Below are 24,092 nucleotides of genomic sequence, written 5' to 3'. Positions count from 1 at the left end.
AGAGTGAGGGCGATAGATGGATAGAGTGAGGGCGATAGATGGATAGAGTGAGGGCGATAGATGGATAGAGTGAGGGCGATAGATGGATAGAGTGAGGGCGATCGATAGAGTGAGGGCGATAGATAGATAGATAGAGTGAGGGCAATAGAGTGAGGGCGATAGATTGGTAGATAGATTGATAGAGCGTGAGGGCGATAGATGAATAGAGTGAGGGCGATAGATGAATAGAGTGAGGGCGATAGATGGATAGAGTGAGGGCGATAGATGGATAGAGTGAGGGCGATAGATGGATAGAGTGAGGGCGATAGATGGATAGAGTGAGGGCGATAGATGAATAGAGTGAGGGCGATAGATGAATAGAGTGAGGGCGATATATGAATAGAGTGAGGGCGATAGATAGATAGAGTGAGGGCGACCGATAGATAGAGTGAGGGCGACCGATAGATAGAGTGAGGGCGACCGATAGATAGAGTGAGGGCGACCGATAGATAGAGTGAGGGCGACCGATAGATAGAGTGAGGGCGACCGATAGATAGAGTGAGGGCGACCGATAGATAGAGTGAGGGCGACCGATAGATAGAGTGAGGGCGATAGATAGAGTGAGGGCGATAGATAGAGGGCGATAGATAGATAGAGGGCGATAGTTGGATAGAGTGAGGGTGATAGATAGCGTGAGGGCGATCGATAGACAGAGTGAGTGCGATAGATAGATAGATAGAGTGAGGGCGATAGATAGAGTGAGGGCGATAGATAGAGTGAGGGCGATAGATAGAGTGAGGGCGATAGATAGAGTGAGGGCGATAGAGTGAGGGCGATAGATAGATAGAGTGAGGGCGATAGATAGATAGAGTGAGGGCGATAGATAGATAGAGTGAGGGCGATAGATAGAGTAAGGGCGATAGATAGAGTGAGGGCGATAGAGTGAGGGCGATGGATAGCTAGAGTGAGGGCGATGGATAGCTAGAGTGAGGGCGATGGATAGCTAGAGTGAGGGCGATAGAGTGAGGGCGATAGATAGATAGATTGATAGAGCGTGAGGGCGATAGATGGATAGAGTGAGGGGCGATAGATGGATAGAGTGAGGGGCGATAGATGGATAGAGTGAGGGCGATAGATGGATAGAGTGAGGGCGATAGATGGATAGAGTGAGGGCGATAGATGGATAGAGTGAGGGCAATAGATGGATAGAGTGAGGGCAATAGATGGATAGAGTGAGGGCAATAGATGGATAGAGTGAGGGCGATAGATGGATAGAGTGAGGGCGATAGATGGATAGAGTGAGGGCGATAGATAGAGTGAGGGCGATAGATAGATAGAGTGAGGGCGATAGATAGATAGAGTGAGGGCGATAGATAGATAGAGTGAGGGAGATAGATAGAGTGAGGGAGATAGATAGAGTGAGGGCGATAGAGTGAGGGCGATAGAGTGAGGGCGATAGAGTGAGGGCGATAGAGTGAGGGCGATAGAGTGAGGGCGATAGAGTGAGGGCGATAGAGTGAGGGCGATAGAGTGAGGGCGATAGAGTGAGGGCGATAGAGTGAGGGCGATAGAGTGAGGGCGATAGATAGAGTGAGGGCGATAGATAGAGTGAGGGCGATAGATAGAGTGAGGGCGATAGATAGAGTGAGGGCGATAGATAGATAGAGTGAGGGCGATAGATGGATAGAGTGAGGGCGATAGATGGATAGAGTGAGGGCGACAGATAGAGTGAGGACGACAGATAGATAGAGTGAGGGCGATAGAGTGAGGGCGATAGAGTGAGGGCGATAGAGTGAGGGCGATAGAGTGAGGGCGATAGAGTGAGGGCGATAGAGTGAGGGCGATAGAGTGAGGGCGATAGAGTGAGGGCGATAGAGTGAGGGCGATAGAGTGAGGGCGATAGAGTGAGGGCGATAGATAGAGTGAGGGCGATAGATAGAGTGAGGGCGGGCGATGGATAGATAGAGTGAGGGCGGGCGATGGATAGATAGAGTGAGGGCGGGCGATGGATAGATAGAGTGAGGGCGGGCGATGGATAGATAGAGTGAGGGAGGGCGATGGATAGATAGAGTGAGGGAGGGCGATGGATAGATAGAGTGAGGGAGGGCGATGGATAGCTAGAGGGAGGGCGATGGATAGCTAGAGTGAGGGCGATGGATAGCTAGAGTGAGGGCGATGGATAGCTAGAGTGAGGGCGATGGATAGCTAGAGTGAGGGCGATAGATAGAGTGAGGGCGATAGATAGAGTGAGGGCGATAGATAGAGTGAGGGCGATAGATAGATAGAGTGAGGGCGATAGATGGATAGAGTGAGGGCGATAGATGGATAGAGTGAGGGCGACAGATAGAGTGAGGACGACAGATAGATAGAGTGAGGGCGATAGAGTGAGGGCGATAGAGTGAGGGCGATAGAGTGAGGGCGATAGAGTGAGGGCGATAGAGTGAGGGCGATAGAGTGAGGGCGATAGAGTGAGGGCGATAGAGTGAGGGCGATAGATAGAGTGAGGGCGGGCGATGGATAGATAGAGTGAGGGCGGGCGATGGATAGATAGAGTGAGGGCGGGCGATGGATAGATAGAGTGAGGGCGATAGATGGATAGAGTGAGGGCGATAGATGGATAGAGTGAGGGCGATAGATGGATAGAGTGAGGGCGATAGATGGATAGAGTGAGGGCGATAGATGGATAGAGTGAGGGCGATAGATGGATAGAGTGAGGGCGATAGATGGATAGAGTGAGGGCGATAGATGGATAGAGTGAGGGCGATAGATGGATAGAGTGAGGGCGATAGATGGATAGAGTGAGGGCGATAGATGGATAGAGTGAGGGCGATAGATGGATAGAGTGAGGGCGATAGATGGATAGAGTGAGGGCGATAGATGGATAGAGTGAGGGCGATAGATGGATAGAGTGAGGGCGATAGATGGATAGAGTGAGGGGCGATAGATGGATAGAGTGAGGGCGATAGATGGATAGAGTGAGGGCGATAGATGGATAGAGTGAGGGCGATAGATGGATAGAGTGAGGGCGATAGATGGATAGAGTGAGGGCGATAGATGGATAGAGTGAGGGCGATAGATGGATAGAGTGAGGGCGATAGATGGATAGAGTGAGGGCGATAGATGGATAGAGTGAGGGCGATAGATGGATAGAGTGAGGGCGATAGATGGATAGAGTGAGGGCGATAGATGGATAGAGTGAGGGCGATAGATGGATAGAGTGAGGGCGATAGATGGATAGAGTGAGGGCGATAGATGGATAGAGTGAGGGCGATAGATGGATAGAGTGAGGGCGATAGATGGATAGAGTGAGGGCAATAGATGGATAGAGTGAGGGCAATAGATGGATAGAGTGAGGGCAATAGATGGATAGAGTGAGGGCAATAGATGGATAGAGTGAGGGCAATAGATGGATAGAGTGAGGGCAATAGATGGATAGAGTGAGGGCGATAGAGTAAGGGCGACAGATAGAGTGAGGGCGACAGATAGATAGAGTGAGGGCGATAGATAGATAGAGGGTGATAGAGGGCGATAGATAGATAGGGGGCGATAGATAGATAGAAGGCGATAGTTGGAGAGAGTGAGGGCGATAGATGGATAGAGTGAGGGCGATAGATGGATAGAGTGAGGGCGATAGATGGATAGAGTGAGAGCGATAGATGGATAGAGTGAGGGCGATAGATGGATAGAGTGAGGGTGATAGTTGGATAGAGTGAGGGTGATAGTTGGATAGAGTGAGGGCGATAGATGGATAGAGTGAGGGCGATAGATGGATAGAGTACAGGAGAAGAGAACAGGGAGTTACAGAAGGAGGCAGGTGGAAGAGAGCAGCAGATCAGCACAGGAGAAGAGAACAGGGAGTAAAAGAAGGAGGTGGGATGGAAGAGAACAGCAGATTAGCACAGGAGAAGAGAACAGGGAGTTAGAGAAGGAGATGGGTGGAAGAGAGTAGCAGATTAGCACAGCATAAGAGAACAGGGAGTTAAAGAAGGAGGTGGGGTGGAAGAGAGCAGCAGAACAGCATGGGAGAAGAGAACAGGGAGGTAGAGAAGGAGGTGGGGTGGAAGAGAGCAGCAGATCAGCACAGCAGAAGAGAACAGGGAGTTAAAGAAGGAGGTGGGGTGGAAGAGAGCAGCAGAACAGCATGGGAGAAGAGAACAGGGAGGTAGAGAAGGAGGTGGGGTGGAAGAGAGCAGCAGATCAGCACAGGAGAAGAGAATAGGGAGTTAAGGAAGGAAGCAGGTGGAAGAGAACAGCAGATTAGCACAGGAGAAGAGTTTAAGAAGGAGGCGGGTGTATAAGTGATTAACAAGGTATGAAAGACTGCAGGTCTGTAGCAGGAAATGTTTGTTTTAATATCGGGGAAATCACCATGAAAAACTGGCCCAACAGACCATAAAACACGTTCACAGACAAAAATAACGGACAATATGCTGACCTGTGAAACCAGCCCTTTGGGCACTGCGTTTTTGCCCTACAGGCCAGTCCGACCTTGTTGGCAGTCTTGAAAGGTCATTCCCGTCGGGAGTGTATCCCTGTAAAAGTTTTAAACCAACTCTTTGGATCAGAGTTTGTTTGTTGAGGGAATGCTTGTGTTTGTAGTGTCAGTGCTAACAAATTAGGCTATCTTCGTTGGCATTGCCTGAAGAGCAGGAGTTCTAGCCATCCATCACCATGCACCCCTATGGAACAGGACAGAAAGGTTTGTCAAAAGAAAGAATCCCGCCCACATGAATACAAAGGAATGTTTCATTTGACTTAAAAATCAGAAGGCCTCATTCTGATTGTGGGTTTTGTTTAAGCTTCTAATGGAGCATACACCGAAAACAGCTATGTGGAGAGAGTAGCCATCCCATTTGTTTTTAGTAAAAGCTTAGTGCTAAATTCACATTCTTTAAATATTCTTGTAAGCCGGCATATCCAAAGGAAGAAAGCCGATTTAATCGACTCTTCTGTCACCCATCCGAGAGCTGACTGTTTTTTTAACTAACACATGAAAGTCGGATTTATTCTGAATTAGTTGGTTGTTGTGGAGGAGCTGTGTGTACACGTGCGCATTCCTGCACAGTTTGGTAGGCCAGCATAAGGTGACAGATAACCTTTTCACTGCTGTAGGTGTGACTCGGTGAAGGGAAGGCTATATCGTTATGAAATAAATTGCTAGGTGCGTTCGAGCCCTCCTATGAACGCTTCACTAACGGTCGTCCGAATTTGAAGGCTGCAATAATGATTATCTTCCTTCAAGGAAAAAAATCGAAAAAGTCGCATGGTCAAGAGATATTTCACCCTTTACTTGCTTTGCTGGGTTGTGTTGCAATGACTGCGCCTACCTTTCATGCGGGTGGAATCTAGCAGTGTTGAAATGTTTTTTTTTCGGCATTCATTAGTAGCGCATACATGGAAGGGGTATAAAGTTGGGGCAAAAGGTTATGATAAAAGTTAAAGAAATTAAGATGGGTGTCCAATACATGACCGCGGAGCATCACTCTCCAGGGTGCTAAGATCCGCTTAAAAACGAAAGAGCGAGAGAATGTGTGAGCAAGTGTACCTTCTGTGTGTGCTTTTCGTTCCGCAAGCATAGCTCTGCAGACACTGTCTCACTGCTAGGCACTCACTACGTACCTTTGGAAGGTGTTCTAAAGCATGATACACAAGGGTCCGGCTGAAGACTGTGGCACATGCACAATTTGAAAGGCACTGGGCGAGAGGTAGTACACTACTGGGAAATTGTGCATAGACTTTGGCAGCGAGCGGCCACAGATTGCCGAAGCTGGAAGCTCAAGAGGCATTGGCGGCAGCGCCTCCTCCTCCTGACTCTGGGATTTTAACAAGCCAGGTGTATGTTTTTTTTGTCTTCGATTTGTACATAATTAAACAAATTATCTTCTTTTTACAACATATATGCAAATCAGCTCTGACCCTGTGCCTCATGGGAACAGTCCAGTCCGAACTACCAAGCCATGTCTTTCCCAGACCGGAATCAAGCATCCAAGGACCGGTTTCTGGCTATCAGCCTTCATTCAGCCTGGATAGCTTGACTCCAGTGGTGTGGAGAGCCAGGGACTCACGTCTGAGCATACCCAGCCCACTCGGGGTGAAAATTGCAAAAAACACAGTTGATGGACAGAATGTAGAACAATGTCATACATTCACCCCAGTACAAGGATCTGGGCCTAAATCCATCGTTTTTTTGCACTCCACACCACCCTGGGTTAGACACTGGCTATATGCAAATCAGCTCTGACCCTGTGCCTCATGGGAACAGTCCAGTCCGAACTACCAAGCCATGTCTTTCCCAGACCGGAATCAAGAATCCAAGGACCGGTTTCTGGCTATCAGCCTTCATTCAGCCTGGATAGCTTGACTCCAGTGGTGTGGAGAGCCTGGGACTCACGTCTGAGCATACCCAGCCCACTCGGGGTGAAAATTGCAAAAAACAGTTGATGGACAGAATGTAGAACAATGTCATACATTCACCCCAGTACAAGGATCTGGGCCTAAATCCATCGTTTTTTTGCACTCCACACCACCCTGGGTTAGACACTGGCTATATGCAAATCAGCTCTGACCCTGTGCCTCATGGGAACAGTCCAGTCCGAACTACCAAGCCATGTCTTTCCCAGACCGGAATCAAGAATCCAAGGACCGGTTTCTGGCTATCAGCCTTCATTCAGCCTGGATAGCTTGACTCCAGTGGTGTGGAGAGCCTGGTACTCACGTCTGAGCATACCCAGCCCACTCGGGGTGAAAATTGCAAAAAACACAGTTGATGGACAGAATGTAGAACAATGTCATACATTCACCCCAGTACAAGGATCTGGGCCTAAATCCATCATTTTTTTGCACTCCACACCACCCTGGGTTAGACACTGGCTATATGCAAATCAGCTCTGACCCTGTGCCTCATGGGAACAGTCCAGTCCGAACTACCAAGCCATGTCTTTCCCAGACCGGAATCAAGCATCCAAGGACCGGTTTCTGGCTATCAGCCTTCATTCAGCCTGGATAGCTTGACTCCAGTGGTGTGGAGAGCCTGGGACTCACGTCTGAGCATACCCAGCCCACTCGGGGTGAAAATTGCAAAAAACACAGTTGATGGACAGAATGTAGAACAATGTCATACATTCACCCCAGTACAAGGATCTAGGCCTAAATCCATCGTTTTTTTGCACTCCACACCACCCTGGGTTAGACACTGGCTATATGCAAATCAGCTCTGACCCTGTGCCTCATGGGAACAGTCCAGTCCGGACTACCAAGCCATGTCTTTCCCAGACCGGAATCAAGCATCCAAGGACCGGTTTCTGGCTATCAGCCTTCATTCAGCCTGGATAGCTTGACTCCAGTGGTGTGGAGAGCCTGGGACTCACGTCTGAGCATACCCAGCCCACTCGGGGTGAAAATTGCAAAAAACACAGTTGATGGAGAGAATGTAGAACAATGTCATACATTCACCCCAGTACAAGGATCTGGGCCTAAATCCATCGTTTTTTTGCACTCCACACCACCCTGGGTTAGACACTGGCTATATGCAAATCAGCTCTGACCCTGTGCCTCATGGGAACAGTCCAGTCCGAACTACCAAGCCATGTCTTTCCCAGACCGGAATCAAGCATCCAAGGACCGGTTTCTGGCTATCAGCCTTCATTCAGCCTGGATAGCTTGACTCCAGTGGTGTGGAGAGCCTGGGACTCACGTCTGAGCATACCCAGCCCACTCGGGGTGAAAATTGCAAAAAACACAGTTGATGGACAGAATGTAGAACAATGTCATACATTCACCCCAGTACAAGGATCTGGGCCTAAATCCATCGTTTTTTTGCACTCCACACCACCCTGGGTTAGACACTGGCTATATGCAAATCAGCTCTGACCCTGTGCCTCATGGGAACAGTCCAGTCCGAACTACCAAGCCATGTCTTTCCCAGACCGGAATCAAGCATCCAAGGACCGGTTTCTGGCTATCAGCCTTCATTCAGCCTGGATAGCTTGACTCCAGTGGTGTGGAGAGCCTGGGACTCACGTTTGAGCATACCCAGCCCACTCGGGGTGAAAATTGCAAAAAACACAGTTGATGGACAGAATGTAGAACAATGTCATACATTCACCCCAGTACAAGGATCTGGGCCTAAATCCATTGTTTTTTGCACTCCACACCACCCTGGGTTAGACACTGGCTATATGCAAATCCGCTCTGACCCTGTGCCTCATGGGAACAGTCCAGTCCGAACTACCAAGCCATGTCTTTCCCAGACCGGAATCAAGCATCCAAGGACCGGTTTCTGGCTATCAGCCTTCATTCAGCCTGGATAGCTTGACTCCAGTGGTGTGGAGAGCCTGGGACTCACGTCTGAGCATACCCAGCCCACTCGGGGTGAAAATTGCAAAAAACACAGTTGATGGACAGAATGTAGAACAATGTCATACATTCACCCCAGTACAAGGATCTGGGCCTAAATCCATTGTTTTTTTGCACTCCACACCACCCTGGGTTAGACACTGGCTATATGCAAATCAACTCTGACCCTGTGCCTTATGGGAACAGTCTAGTCCGAACTACCAAGCCATGTCTTTCCCAGACCGGAATCAAGCATCCAAGGACCGGTTTCTGGCTATCAGCCTTCATTCAGCCTGGATAGCTTGACTCCAGTGGTGTGGAGAGCCTGGGACTCACGTCTGAGCATACCCAGCCCACTCGGGGTGAAAATTGCAAAAAACACAGTTGATGGACAGAATGTAGAACAATGTCATACATTCACCCCAGTACAAGGATCTGGGCCTAAATCCATCGTTTTTTTGCACTCCACACCACCCTGGGTTAGACACTGGCTATATGCAAATCAGCTCTGACCCTTTGCCTCATGGGAACAGTCCAGTCCGAACTACCAAGCCATGTCTTTCCCAGACCGGAATCTAGCATCCAAGGACCGGTTTCTGGCTATCAGCCTTCATTCAGCCTGGATAGCTTGACTCCAGTGGTGTGGAGAGCCTGGGACTCACGTCTGAGCATACCCAGCCCACTCGGGGTGAAAATTGCAAAAAACACAGTTGATGGACAGAATGTAGAACAATGTCATACATTCACCCCAGTACAAGGATCTGGGCCTAAATCCATCGGTTTTTTGCACTCCACACCACCCTGGGTTAGACACTGGCTATATGCAAATCCGCTCTGACCCTGTGCCTCATGGGAACAGTCCAGTCCGGACTACCAAGCCATGTCTTTCCCAGACCGGAATCAAGCATCCAAGGACCGGTTTCTGGCTATCAGCCTTCATTCAGCCTGGATAGCTTAACTCCAGTGGTGTGGAGAGCCTGGGACTCACGTCTGAGCATACCCAGCCCACTCGGGGTGAAAATTGCAAAAAACACAGTTGATGGACAGAATGTAGAACAATGTCATACATTCACCCCAGTACAAGGATCTGGGCCTAAATCCATCGTTTTTTTGCACTCCACACCACCCTGGGTTAGACACTGGCTATATGCAAATCAGCTCTGACCCTGTGCCTCATGGGAACAGTCCAGTCCGAACTACCAAGCCATGTCTTTCCCAGACCGGAATCAAGCATCCAAGGACCGGTTTCTGGCTATCAGCCTTCATTCAGCCTGGATAGCTTGACTCCAGTGGTGTGGAGAGCCTGGGACTCACGTCTGAGCATACCCAGCCCACTCGGGGTGAAAATTGCAAAAAACACAATTGATGGACAGAATGTAGAACAATGTCATACATTCACCCCAGTACAAGGATCTGGGCCTAAATCCATAGTTTTTTTGCACTCCACACCACCCTGGGTTAGACACTGGCTATATGCAAATCAGCTCTGACCCTGTGCCTCATGGGAACAGTCCAGTCCGAACTACCAAGCCATGTCTTTCCCAGACCGGAATCAAGCATCCAAGGACCGGTTTCTGGCTATCAGCCTTCATTCAGCCTGGATAGCTTGACTCCAGTGGTGTGGAGAGCCTGGGACTCACGTCTGAGCATACCTAGCCCACTCGGGGTGAAAATTGCAAAAAACACAGTTGATGGACAGAATGTAGAACAATGTCATACATTCACCCCAGTACAAGGATCTGGGCCTAAATCCATTGTTTTTTGCACTCCACACCACCCTGGGTTAGACACTGGCTATATGCAAATCCGCTCTGACCCTGTGCCTCATGGGAACAGTCCAGTCCGAACTACCAAGCCATGTCTTTCCCAGACCGGAATCAAGCATCCAAGGACCGGTTTCTGGCTATCAGCCTTCATTCAGCCTGGATAGCTTGACTCCAGTGGTGTGGAGAGCCTGGGACTCACGTCTGAGCATACCCAGCCCACTCGGGGTGAAAATTGCAAAAAACACAGTTGATGGACAGAATGTAGAACAATGTCATACATTCACCCCAGTACAAGGATCTGGGCCTAAATCCATCGTTTTTTTGCACTCCACACCACCCTGGGTTAGACACTGGCTATATGCAAATCAGCTCTGACCCTGTGCCTCATGGGAACAGTCCAGTCCGAACTACCAAGCCATGTCTTTCCCAGACCGGAATCAAGCATCCAAGGACCGGTTTCTGGCTATCAGCCTTCATTCAGCCTGGATAGCTTGACTCCAGTGGTGTGGAGAGCCTGGGACTCACGTCTGAGCATACCTAGCCCACTCGGGGTGAAAATTGCAAAAAACACAGTTGATGGACAGAATGTAGAACAATGTCATACATTCACCCCAGTACAAGGATCTGGGCCTAAATCCATTGTTTTTTGCACTCCACACCACCCTGGGTTAGACACTGGCTATATGCAAATCCGCTCTGACCCTGTGCCTCATGGGAACAGTCCAGTCCGAACTACCAAGCCATGTCTTTCCCAGACCGGAATCAAGCATCCAAGGACCGGTTTCTGGCTATCAGCCTTCATTCAGCCTGGATAGCTTGACTCCAGTGGTGTGGAGAGCCTGGGACTCACGTCTGAGCATACCCAGCCCACTCGGGGTGAAAATTGCAAAAAACACAGTTGATGGACAGAATGTAGAACAATGTCATACATTCACCCCAGTACAAGGATCTGGGCCTAAATCCATCGTTTTTTTGCACTCCACACCACCCTGGGTTAGACACTGGCTATATGCAAATCAGCTCTGACCCTGTGCCTCATGGGAACAGTCCAGTCCGAACTACCAAGCCATGTCTTTCCCAGACCGGAATCAAGCATCCAAGGACCGGTTTCTGGCTATCAGCCTTCATTCAGCCTGGATAGCTTGACTCCAGTGGTGTGGAGAGCCTGGGACTCACGTCTGAGCATACCCAGCCCACTCGGGGTGAAAATTGCAAAAAACACAGTTGATGGACAGAATGTAGAACAATGTCATACATTCACCCCAGTACAAGGATCTGGGCCTAAATCCATCGTTTTTTTGCACTCCACACCACCCTGGGTTAGACACTGGCTATATGCAAATCAGCTCTGACCCTGTGCCTCATGGGAACAGTCCAGTCCGAACTACCAAGCCATGTCTTTCCCAGACCGGAATCTAGCATCCAAGGACCGGTTTCTGGCTATCAGCCTTCATTCAGCCTGGATAGCTTGACTCCAGTGGTGTGGAGAGCCTGGGACTCACGTCTGAGCATACCCAGCCCACTCGGGGTGAAAATTGCAAAAAACACAGTTGATGGACAGAATGTAGAACAATGTCATACATTCACCCCAGTACAAGGATCTGGGCCTAAATCCATCGTTTCTTTGCACTCCACACCACCCTGGGTTAGACACTGGCTATATGCAAATCAGCTCTGACCCTGTGCCTCATGGGAACAGTCCAGTCCGAACTACCAAGCCATGTCTTTCCCAGACCGGAATCAAGCATCCAAGGACCGGTTTCTGGCTATCAGCCTTCATTCAGCCTGGATAGCTTGACTCCAGTGGTGTGGAGAGCCTGGGACTCACGTCTGAGCATACCCAGCCCACTCGGGGTGAAAATTGCAAAAAACACAGTTGATGGACAGAATGTAGAACAATGTCATACATTCACCCCAGTACAAGGATCTAGGCCTAAATCCATCGTTTTTTTGCACTCCACACCACCCTGGGTTAGACACTGGCTATATGCAAATCAGCTCTGACCCTGTGCCTCATGGGAACAGTCCAGTCCGAACTACCAAGCCATGTCTTTCCCAGACCGGAATCAAGCATCCAAGGACCGGTTTCTGGCTATCAGCCTTCATTCAGCCTGGATAGCTTGACTCCAGTGGTGTGGAGAGCCTGGGACTCACGTCTGAGCATACCCAGCCCACTCGGGGTGAAAATTGCAAAAAACACAGTTGATGGACAGAATGTAGAACAATGTCATACATTCACCCCAGTACAAGGATCTGGGCCTAAATCCATCGTTTTTTTGCACTCCACACCACCCTGGGTTAGACACTGGCTATATGCAAATCAGCTCTGACCCTGTGCCTCATGGGAACAGTCCAGTCCGAACTACCAAGCCATGTCTTTCCCAGACCGGAATCAAGCATCCAAGGACCGGTTTCTGGCTATCAGCCTTCATTTAGCCTGGATAGCTTGACTCCAGTGGTGTGGAGAGCCTGGGACTCACGTCTGAGCATACCCAGCCCACTCGGGGTGAAAATTGCAAAAAACACAGTTGATGGACAGAATGTAGAACAATGTCATACATTCACCCCAGTACAAGGATCTGGGCCTAAATCCATCGTTTTTTTGCACTCCACACCACCCTGGGTTAGACACTGGCTATATGCAAATCAGCTCTGACCCTGTGCCTCATGGGAACAGTCCAGTCCGAACTACCAAGCCATGTCTTTCCCAGACCGGAATCAAGCATCCAAGGACCGGTTTCTGGCTATCAGCCTTCATTCAGCCTGGATAGCTTGACTTCAGCTTCAGTGGCACAGCGAGGTCACCCGAAGGCACACAGCATTAAAATGTGCAACGGAGATCCAGACATGGTCACAGTGAACACTTGCCAAAGCGCACACGCTTTCCGAAGCGTTTTAAACAAGCAATGGAAGTGTGTGCGAACAAGCAACAGAGGTGTGTGCAGCACTTACACAGCTTCATTCACCTCAAGGCACAAACTCTACTGAGTGTTGGCGTTGGATCTGTGTGCCTTCCAAAAATAAAATGCAGCTATATGTGGGGTAAAGAAAAAAAAGTAAAACAATGGCGAGCATGTTCGGAAACTGGAGCCTGTGTAAGGGGAGGGATGCATGGATTGGAGAGAGGCAGGCTGTACCGTGCAGAGTTTAGCAGCCATTTTGGGAAATAGTCTACCAAGAGATGTGTAGCACGAGCAGTGGGAGGAGCCGGGAGGTGGGGCACATGTATACACGAAGGAGGATGAGGTTTCAGATTTATGTTTTGGGAGGGCTATATCGCAGTCCGGAGAGGGGTCTTTCAAAAGAGCAGAGTGTGTCATGTGGTTTCCAGGGAGATGTAAAGGTGCGGGGAGAGTCTGAGGTTACGTTAACATAAAAATAATAAAACCGGGCGCCGTGGTAGTCAGTGCGGCGCCCAGGCACATTCATTAACCCCTTGGGCACGGCCGCGATTCTGCGCCTGTGCGGCGTTTTTCGAAGTGGGCGGGTTCATGACGGCCCCCAGCTGTCATTAGCACACGTCCACGTGGTGCATCACGGACGGGGACCGTCATCAGCACCGAAGGGGTTAAATAAACAACAAAACAAAGCATCGGAAACATAAAACAAGGCTACTGTAAACAAGCACTGTAGGCTTTCACTTTCATCCAGGAAAAAAAGAGAAAAGTGCAGAGAACGCCGAACAAAACACGGCTTCCCTGCGAAATGGATGCAAAAAAAACAAGCTCTCGGCATTGCTGTGGCGGGGGAGCGGGAGCGCATTCCTTTGAAGTCTGATGGGGGGCCGGGGTAGCGGCTTGGGAGCAGATTCCTTTGAAGTCTGATGCCGAGGCTCAGACAAATGGTCGTGTGTGAGCGGCTTTCTTTGAAGTCTGATGCCGAGGCATGGTGTGGGATGTGGCTGGCTATGATGTGCATGCGCATAGCTCACATGAACTGTACGCAGCTAGGTAGACATTTCTTTTCCGCTTACTATAATCTCGCCTATTTATCCCTGCGGGATAGAATAGGCGAGACCTAAAAAGGATATTATCCTGAGGCAAAGATGAGTTCAAATACAACTCAAGTTGCAACCCCATTTGATCTTTTCTACAGGAGTTAATGCGTTCAGTGCTGATTTCGAAATAAGTGATGCCGATCACGTTGCTGCGGAAGGAGGAGACCGCACTAATCTCAGCTCAGGTACATTACAAATGTTCCTTTATTGTTACAGTGATTAAGTCTGACCAGTGTTTAATTTCCATCACCAATTCTCTTTCTTTAAGTCACAGAGTACCCTATTCAGAAAAACAATAATTACTACACTATGATTTATTCAGATTAATTCCTATTCTCTCTCACACTCTTTGTATATAGCATACATGCAGATACGCAGAGTGTAATATGCTAGTTCTTACAATTGCTGAGTGTGGGAAGTGGCAATCAATCACAAGAGAATAAACCTCAAATGGGTTGTGAACCTCCTTCCCCCTACAACAATGGCAATAAATAGCACAATGGCAATAAACAGAATATCACTTACTGTGTATCTGCTTTATTATTGTTTATTTCACACGTATTTGTTTTTAAAAAAACGACTGAAGGGGTTAAGTTTTTGCATTGGTGTAAAATCACAGTGAACAGGCCTTATGACTGAGTTGTTTCCCGGTGCTAGGCCATTGTAGCATAAACTGTTTGACCCAATAAACAATGTTTTTCTCATGTCAACTTCCCTGAACTTTGGTAACAACATGGGAGTTAGATCATTACACTGTGGTAATAAACGTGTGAATGGGTTTTTAGTGCTTTAAATAACATATATAATTGGACCATATTTATTTTTGTATATGTCCAGATGTGTGGATTTGAGCATGCTATTTATTTACTGTTATTGAGTTTGACAAGGGGTCACAGCTTGTGAGGAGCGGTCTCAAGTGGATCACGATGCTCCTCCCTCTTCAACAATAGTAATACATAGCATCTTACTCTGCTTAAATGGTTTGTGTCAATGTTGTTTTCTTGGGTTCCAAACTTATTAACACAAGTATTTCAGCAGCACAAGAGTATACTACCATTTCACCAGCCCTTAATATGAGCAGTGAATTTGTAGGGGTTTGATCATCTAGAATCAATTTTGGCATTCACAGGGGGTTTCATATTTGCTTTGTATTAAGTAGTCGGTGACTGAATCTGGGTTTTTCACTCACGTGCTGCAAATTTCACTGGCATAATATATACATATAGGCTACAGTTACAGTACATAGTCTGTCTGTGGACCACCGTAGATGATCAGAGTAGGTATGTAGCCCAAGGTAGCAAAGACGTCTACCAAAACATATAAAAGTGCATGACATTGTATCATACCTTATATGAGTGTTGGGAGCTAATGCATCAAATAACAACTAAGGTACAGTAAGTTAGAGACTCTGCTTCCGCACAGCTCCAAAAACATTGTTATGTATGAAAACAGCATATTGGCACATATCAGTGACGTTTATAAACATACTTCAAGGGACATAATATTGTAGTAATACATCTTCGATGCACCGAGAAAAGTAATAACTCTGGATGAACACTGTACATCGAATTGTTAACTCATGTTATTAGCAATCTGGAAGTCTTGCACCATCAGCTGTTGTTTCAAACACAGGATATAGAATCAACACCAATTTTTGGTTGCATTGTGTAAATGGAACTTCTCGTCCTAATGTGCACAGTCACATGCTTACTACATTCTTACGAAAGATGGAGATTTTGCTGAGAATTTTGACTTGGGACTTTTGTGCTAGGATTCACTAGGTTGTCCATGCAGCTTGGCCATTCAAATTAGGTTGTATTGCTTATTTGGACAGTTAACTTTTAGTAGTACTGAACCAGTAATGCCCGTTTTGATATCTGTTTGTGCCTTATGACCTGCAGATAGTATAATCTTTTATTGTTTAATTTACAGTGCTTTGAATAACTTGTTTGACGCCACATTCTCCTCAATTCTTACGAGGCATGCAGCTAAAGTCTGTGAAGCAGTTTAGTAATTTTTAGGAAGTCTGTACTGAAACATGACCCTCTGAACATGGTTTCCGCTTGGGTTTGGTCAAAGAAACCTGCCAACTGAACATCCGTTGAGAAGTAGTTAACATAGTCGCATGATGAATTATGTGAAAAATGTTGGATCAACTTGACTAGGGGTAGGATCGTAGTTGCTCATAATAAAAATGAGTATGGTGGAATGTATTCTTTGGCCCAGAAGATGTTCTGTATATATCTCTCATTGACTTTTCAATGAGACTGTTCATATTACAATCCCATAACAGTTCCAGGAGATGCAGTTCTGAGGCATATTGGGTGTGACGACCTAGTCCAATTTAAGTGCAAAATGTTTATTTTTCCTATAATCCTATCCTATTTGTACTTCTTTGGGGTTCCCAGGCGATATGCTAACCTACCTAATGGGAAAAATAGAATGACTGCCTTGCCAGGCATTCAGAACCTTCAGTTGTCTGATTTACACTAATTGTTTTTTTCTATCATGCGGTGCTTATCCACATGATCTCCAAAAATCTACCAGGCTCTCCCTGCCTGGAGAGTCAAACTGCTCTCCTGATTAACCACACAGAACATTACAATTCAGGTTCTCCAAAAGATTTGTTGACATTATATAAAGTTTCCATCACAGATGTATATGTAAAAAGCTAATAATATATATTTTATGATTCAACAGATGGGTGCATGGACGGAAAAAAGAATAGGCATTTGGTCACATGTCATCGAAAACCAGCACAAAGCAAATCTTCCACAGGAAAGGTCAAATCAAAGGAGGTTCACAGCTTTGCTGAGAGTGCACTATCTACAGGCAAAGTGCAGACAGTAAATGATCAGAAAACAAGAGAGGAGAAAAGGAAACGCCAAATAGGTTTTTGTCATTTAGCCGATTCCATGGTTTTAGAGAACCAACGCGTATCGGCCACATCCAGTGAATGTGAGAGTGCTATGGAGAATGTAAACATTAATCCACGAGAATCAAAAGCACTGGAAAGTTGGAGACTGTATCCATGTTCTGGAAGTGAGATAACCTATCAGAATGATATCTGCTTAAATGAAAGTAAATTTGAACACCAGCAAACACATAAAGAAAAAGGACCGGATACATATCTGGGGCTTGGGGAGAAACCTTCTGCAATTTCTGAACAACAACATGAGAGAACACGCATGCGGGATCGACCATATCAGTGTACTACATGTGGTAAAAGCTTCCATCACAAGCAAGTGTTTATAAGACACCAGAAAATACATACTGGAGAGAGACCCTATCAGTGTCTTATATGTGGAAAAAGCTTTAGACTAAAAGAAGTTCTTACTCAGCACCATAATATACATACAGGAGAGAAACCTTTTCAGTGTAATATATGTGGAAAAAGCTTCAATAGAAAAGGAACTCTTGTTAGACATCAGACAATACATTTTAAAGATGGGATAGCTTTAGAATCATTATCGCCTTAGCCACCAACTGTAACACTCCAAATCCCATTGCATATCCATATTCCACACCTCGTGAGAAGAAGGAAGTATGTGTTTACAGGATTGTCCACCTGCAGACTGAACACTGTTGGCTCAGAGCCATGCCTACCAACATCAAACATCATATGCTCCAATGCTAGAACATACTGCAAAAAATTACAAAATTAAAAGATGAGGAAAACTCCTTCCTCTGGATTGCAGGCATGGCGGCGCTGCAATAATGAATCATTACTGCATTATGCTGAGTGTGTTAAATGCTGCTAATTGCCAGACTTTCAATTATAATCCTAAACAAAAGGAGAATTATCATCTTATGTTACCAACATGTTCCAGAAGAGGCGCCACACATAGAAAAAGTTATAATTTGTATTTATTTATTTATTTGTACAGCCCAGACCTACGCTTGAGATTAGAAGAAGGAATAGGTGTAGCGATGTGGCATGGCTGTGCTGTGTTGTTTAAGGAACGGGGATGACGTAGTGACATGATCTGAATGGGCATGCTGTAGAATGTTGAGTGTAGAGCTTTGAGAATAAGATGGTGCTCGGACTGTTGAGGTGGGTATGTGTGCTGATTGAATCCTGGCAGTTAGGAGAATGAAGCCTACACAGGAGCTATTGGGCTCTGGCTGTAACCTAAGTACTTAATATGAAATAAAGAAGTTACCTCCTACCAGAGCGGCTCCATGCTATAGTGTGAATACCATCCTCTCCAACTACAACCATTGTTTTTTAACCTCTTACCGTCAAATCAGGAGCGATTTGTCAAAGCTCAAAGGGAAGGTAGTTGCACAGTACAGGACCCAAGAAACTGAATGCTACCCTCCTTAACCAGCACGATGAAAACAGGAGGCCTGTAGGAATAGCCCAACACCTGGTCTAAGCATTCTGGTTGGGATGCAGTGGCAGATCCAGAGTGATAACTACTTGGGAGCAGCATTTTAAAAGTTTGGGTGAACAGTACTAAGACCTTTGAATTGAATTCTAATCTTGACTGGTAGCCAAGGGAGAGTGTGTTGTGCCTCCAAAACATGATCCGACTCACTGAGGCCAATACTGGTCACACAGCCATGTTTTGTATTCCCTGCAGGTTTGCAATTTGGTAATCTAGGAGGCCCAGGTAGTGGATGTTTCCATAGTCTAGGGGAGACAGTATGAGCGCGTTAATTAAGAGAGTCCAACTCTTCTGAGGGAGAAATAGAACAATTTTAGTTTCTGTTTGAAAAAGCAAAGCAAGATATGGAGGTTTTATGTACCTCGGTATTAAACGGAAGGCTCATGGTCAAACCAGAAGGCAGATTTTTTAGTTTCTTCGCCGGGGCATGTGTTTTCTTGGTCTCTAGTTGCTCATGTGTTGCTTCTTTTCTGTCCATTTGACAATCGGATCGTCTACCAGGCTGCAACAGTTGTGTGCTATTTTCTTTTTACGTTCATGCACGCTTTATTGTGGTACTGTGTGTTTTAGAATAATGCCACTTTGCTAGGATAGTTCTGCTGTTTGACTCCCATTGAAGAGATTGGTGCTGTCACTTCCTCATTTGGTGTTGCTTCTTACAGTTTACACGAGTGATTAAGATTAAAACGCACCCTCGGGTTACCGTGGGAGACAGGCCAGGGGAAAACAATGTGCTTTGGAGTGAGAGTGCTAATTGTAGCAGTTACTGAAATCAAGGAAATGCGCCTGCATAATTCTACTGCTTTTCTAGTTTACAGAAACCTGCATCTCAAGCAGTTATAAAAGAAACCATCCCAGTGAATATTTACCAATATGACGTTCATTCTTCCATGAGCACCAGATATAATTGTGTATCTCAAGGAATCACACACACTATTTTTGCAATAAAATAGATACTAGGCCCAGTCATGTAGAGGAATTTGCAAGTTTTTTACTTCTTTTTTAAATTTATTTTTTACTTATGCAAGGTATTTGTGCACACGTGGCTACCAGTTGTTCAATATGTGCCCCCCTCTGCTACTAGCATCAACTCACAGCCCCAGCTAGTGCCCCTCATAACCTGTCTTCCCAGTGACGCAGGCCCCACATGAAGATCATAGCCAGAATTTGCACCCGTGAGGAAGCAAGGGCTAAAGGTGAGTTAACTGATGATACAGAACAGCAAAGTCATAAAAATTCGGCCAGCAGAGCAGGTGTGACTTCAGTTTGTTTCCAAAAACCAATAACAAACGGCAGTGATGTATGCCACCTGTCTTTGACAGTATGTAACAAGTTCCCTTTACTGAACAATATGTTCGACTTGGCATGCAGGCCACGAGGTAGGGAGATAAAGAAGTAAACCGCAAACGGGCATAAGGGGCTTTCAACTGCAGAAAGGGGAGGAGGAGTCCCTAGCCACTGTCTGGATGGCCAAATGGCACCTACTCCTACTCTCCTCGCACGTGGTGGGTCCTCGAGAATCCTTGGGTCTTTGGTGCATGGCTTGAAGCTCGGCTCTCCCATCACTCATTGATGCTCCAGAGCTCAGAGTACTCAGGCTGCAGGTCGCAATCAGCCTCCCGTCCCTGCACCCACCCCAGCAGCTGGTAGCTGGGCTGCTCTTGCACGGCTCACCGCTCAACATTCAACTCCTGTGACCTATGGTTCCTATAGAAAAACTAAATGTATCCGCATTCTGCCAACCAAGGCTTTCAGCCGTGGTGTATTCAGGGAAACCTGACTTGAGACAAGCCCAAGTGGCAGGGCTTCCAGGAATCCTTGCCCTCCTGAAGTTAAGTAGTCTCCGTTTTTTTGTTACCGAGCTTAATGTAAGGCAAGATCTTCCTTTAAAGGGTTCTCTGAAATTCTCCAATCAGTGATTTGGGTCCTATGCACTGTGTAAAACGTTCCCAGTGAGAAATACATGGCTATTTGTTCCGGATGGAGGGGATTCCAGCCTCTGTGTTTAAGACCTGACTGTTTGCTTGGCCTCAAATGTTATTTCACAATCAAAGTGAATAAAAATACTTTTAAAACTGTAAGAAATGCAAGCACAGGTTGCACAACAGTCTCTGACAGACACAAGACTGTGAGCCATACCATGTCAATACCTGTAGATAGAAATACCCGATGTCAGGGCTCCAAGGTAATTCTGAAACCAACATTTCGTTAGTGACCCATTAAAGCTTTCAAACTAAATACCGGTTAATTGCCTGAAAGGCATAACAAGGATTTAAAGACTTTTTGAGTAGCGTCAAATTAATTGTAAAGCGCACTTCTTCTGAACCCTCCGGCAATAAAGATAAGCTAATCTAGGTAATTGAAAAGTTGGTCTGTGCTGCCCCCAGTTTAAATGGAGCCAAGGCATCAGTGAAGAATTAGACATCTTTTGATCAAGAATTTGCTGACAGTGATAAAATGCAAATTTGCAACACAAAATGTTGATTATGTGACAGGGGCGGTGCGTCCATTAGGACGCTTGGGCGTTGCCCCACTACTAATTAATTTGAGGCACATACCAGTCGAGTTGAGGAACAAGCGTGCGTGCCGTCCCGTTACCGTCACTCTTAGTCTCACTCACATTACATTTGCAAATTACAATTTCAGGCGGCGGCCACCGGAGGCAGTCTGCTCAGAAGGGGGTTGGGCAGCAGGAGGTCAGTGCGAGTGCATGTGCATCCACGATAATATGTATCGTTCAGGTGGCCGGCGGAGCGCATGTTCTGTTTAGGGCTTAAAGAATTTTGCGACCAGCCCGAACATGCGCACGAGGCTGCTCATTAGAAGAGTGAGGGTTGTTCAATGCCGCTCTTCTAATGAGCAGCCTAGTGCGCATGTTTGGGCTGGTCGCAAATTTTTTTAAGCCCTAAGCAGAATATGCGTACTACTGCTCAAGCCAATCGCAGCGTCTGGATTGGCTGAGTCGTAGGCGGTACAGTACTTGCCAGCAGTGTTGGAAGTGGGCGGGATCGGAAGGGCACGGCGTGCCCCTACTTTTACAATTTGTTACAGTCCGTTCCCCTACTTCTTTTTATTAAAAAAGCGTCCCAGGAATGGGTCATATTAAAATGATAGCTGCCTTAATCATTCAGCCTTGTCCCCTATTTGGTGCATATCGAGGAAGGCCTCAGCAGTGCCCACGACCTCCTCCCCTTTCCCCTCTGTATCTGGGGACAGGGGGGCTGAAAAACAACACTGAAAGGGCCGTCAGTAGGAAAACTGCTACCTCTGATGGCTCTAATGGTGGTGATTTACAGCTCATTTACTGCCGCGCTACCTGGCTGCCCCCACTGTGACCAAAACAATAGTCACATCAGGAAGCTTTGGTGTCCTCACCCAGACTGACGGACACCACCTCCTGAAAAGGGATTCAGTGAGGAATCAGCTGGCTGGTGCAAATTTGCTCTCCACCCAGCCAGAACTGGAAAATAGGAGGAAGGCAGGCCCCCCAGCTGACCCAGCCCCACCAGCCTCTCCTGGATATTCTTCTGCGTGCCTGCCCAGAGGTCCCCAGGCCCTCCTTTACAGCTCTGCACTTTTCTCCTCACTGGGGTCTGCAAGAGGAGCCTGGACTGCCTCTGAACTCCATGCTCGCTCGTAAATACATAAGTTGGGAAAATTAAAGAATACCTTGGTGCATTTTTTTTTTTTACAAACGTTTAATGACGTACTCTGCTTTTTTTCATATGTTATTTTATTTAATGTGTCTTATGTTATTAGATTTAATGTGTACAGCTGTTCTGTCAGTGTTCAGGGATGTGGTATTTTATAAACATAGGAGCAGATTTACAATAACTGGCGCATCCCTGCATATCAGCAGGGATGCGCCAGTTATTGTGCACCACGGCTCTGCCACCGAGGATGCGCCGCAACATGAGGCAAAAACGGCACAGATGCTCGATGCATCTGTGCCGTAAAGGAAGTGAATTGCGGGAGTTGCGCCACAAGCACGACGCAGCTCCAACAATGCTCTGGGGGCCCTATCTGTACAATGCTGCGTCAATCCTTACGCCTGCTTCAAGCAGGCGCAGGGCTTTGACGCAGCATGGGCTCAAAAGTGACTGAGTGAAATCTTGTAGATTTCACTCAGCCACTTTTGGGAGGCGTTCCTGCGCCGGAACGTCCCCCCCTGCGCAGGAATGCCTACTTCTGGTGCAGGGCTTTACAACGTGACGCATCTCCCATGGCGCATATTTTGCGCCGCTGCTGCGTCACAAAAGTGACGCAACGGCTGCATAAAAGAGGCGCAAGGGGCTTGTAAATCTGCCCCATACTGTTGACTTAAAAAAAAAAATGTGCACATAAGCAGCACAAGTTCTGTGACCCCCAACACCAGAGCCCCTTTCAGACGCCATCCAGGGTCTGGCTGTGAAAACAAATAGGTCCGGCAGCAAGGTCAGACTGGCCATACCGGGCATGGGACAAGAGGCTGGAGGGGTGGGAGGCTGGTTTTGTAACTGGGGACTGGTTTTGCGGCAGTGCTGCAAAATCAGCCCCCAGTAACAAAACAAGCATTTGCAATGGAATAGGTTCTCGCATTTACGAACTTTTAAGCTACTGGCATTGTAAATGACAATGCCTTTTATTTCTCTATTTTCAAAACGAACACATAGATAAAAGGTTTGTCATTTACAATGCCAGTAGCTCAAAGTCTCGCAAAGGCGAGACCTATTGCATTACAAATGCTTGTTTAAAGCCCTCTCAAGAATGTGCGTAGAACACAAACATACAAGGATCCCAAAACGCAAAGCAGAGACTCAAAACAAACAAATGTAATTCTTTTAAAAAGCATTTAAAATGTGAATTTCTTTCATGTTTACACAAGATCACACCGTACATTTGTGTTTTAATAGATCATAGAGTTACCACCTCAAGGTGAGAAGACTGAAACAAAACTCTGTTGCAAGAATGTAACAGCAAGGCTGCTTGGCGCTTTAATCTCAAAGATGTTATCTTGTGCAATAAAGAATTCCGAAGTCGACAAAGTTAATGGACCCTAAGGACTGTGAACTGCCTCAGATCACTATATGTGAAAGTGACGCCAAGACTCAAATGGTTGTTTTGTACTATGAATTAGCAGCTGTCTGTGAAAAAAAATAGAACATTTTCTAATGTGCTCCATGCTAAATATAAAGTCATGCTTGTACTGCTACACGCAAATTCTCAAAAAGGGTGTAAGTCTTTGAAGTTTACGGCAGTATACACTCCTTAATAAGAGTTAATTTTTTAAGTTCATAAACAAAAAATCAAACGACCTTGAAACTATTTAATGCCCACATGTCTTTGTTACAAAGAAATATGCCCTTAAATAAAATAACTGGTGACTGTGTAATGCGCTTTAAAGACCTCTGGTTGTGTATCTGCCGCTGTGAACAGGACGCAAACTCTTTAATACAAGCATTTAGACTGCAATTGGTCTCGTATTTACGCGAGACCTATTGCATACAAATGGGAGGCATCACGGACAATGGGAGGGGGGAAGGCATCACGAACAACGGGATGGGAGAGGCATCACGGACAATGGGAGGGGCGGGGGAGTGAAAGGCACGGACAACTGGGGATGGGGAAGTGAAAGGCACAGACAAC

General features: G+C 46.7%; 1 protein-coding gene across 1 annotated transcript in view; it reads left to right on the top strand.

Moving 5' to 3' along the window:
- LOC144755287 (uncharacterized) overlaps nucleotides 1–19,436 on the top strand; it is a 124,011-nt gene extending 104,575 nt beyond the window's left edge. Inside the window, exons 5-6 of the mRNA XM_078644066.1 lie at nucleotides 14,175–14,261; nucleotides 16,777–19,436. Of these exons, the coding sequence (XP_078500192.1) occupies nucleotides 14,175–14,261; nucleotides 16,777–17,555 (866 nt within the window). The 3' untranslated portion in view covers nucleotides 17,556–19,436. The remainder of the gene's footprint in view (nucleotides 1–14,174; nucleotides 14,262–16,776) is intronic.
- Nucleotides 19,437–24,092: the final 4,656 nt, after the last annotated feature.

The sequence above is a fragment of the Lissotriton helveticus genome, chromosome 5_1 (genome assembly GCF_964261635.1).
Source record: "Lissotriton helveticus chromosome 5_1, aLisHel1.1, whole genome shotgun sequence".
NCBI lineage: Eukaryota > Metazoa > Chordata > Amphibia > Caudata > Salamandridae > Lissotriton > Lissotriton helveticus.
This window is presented reverse-complemented; position numbering and strand designations above follow the sequence as displayed.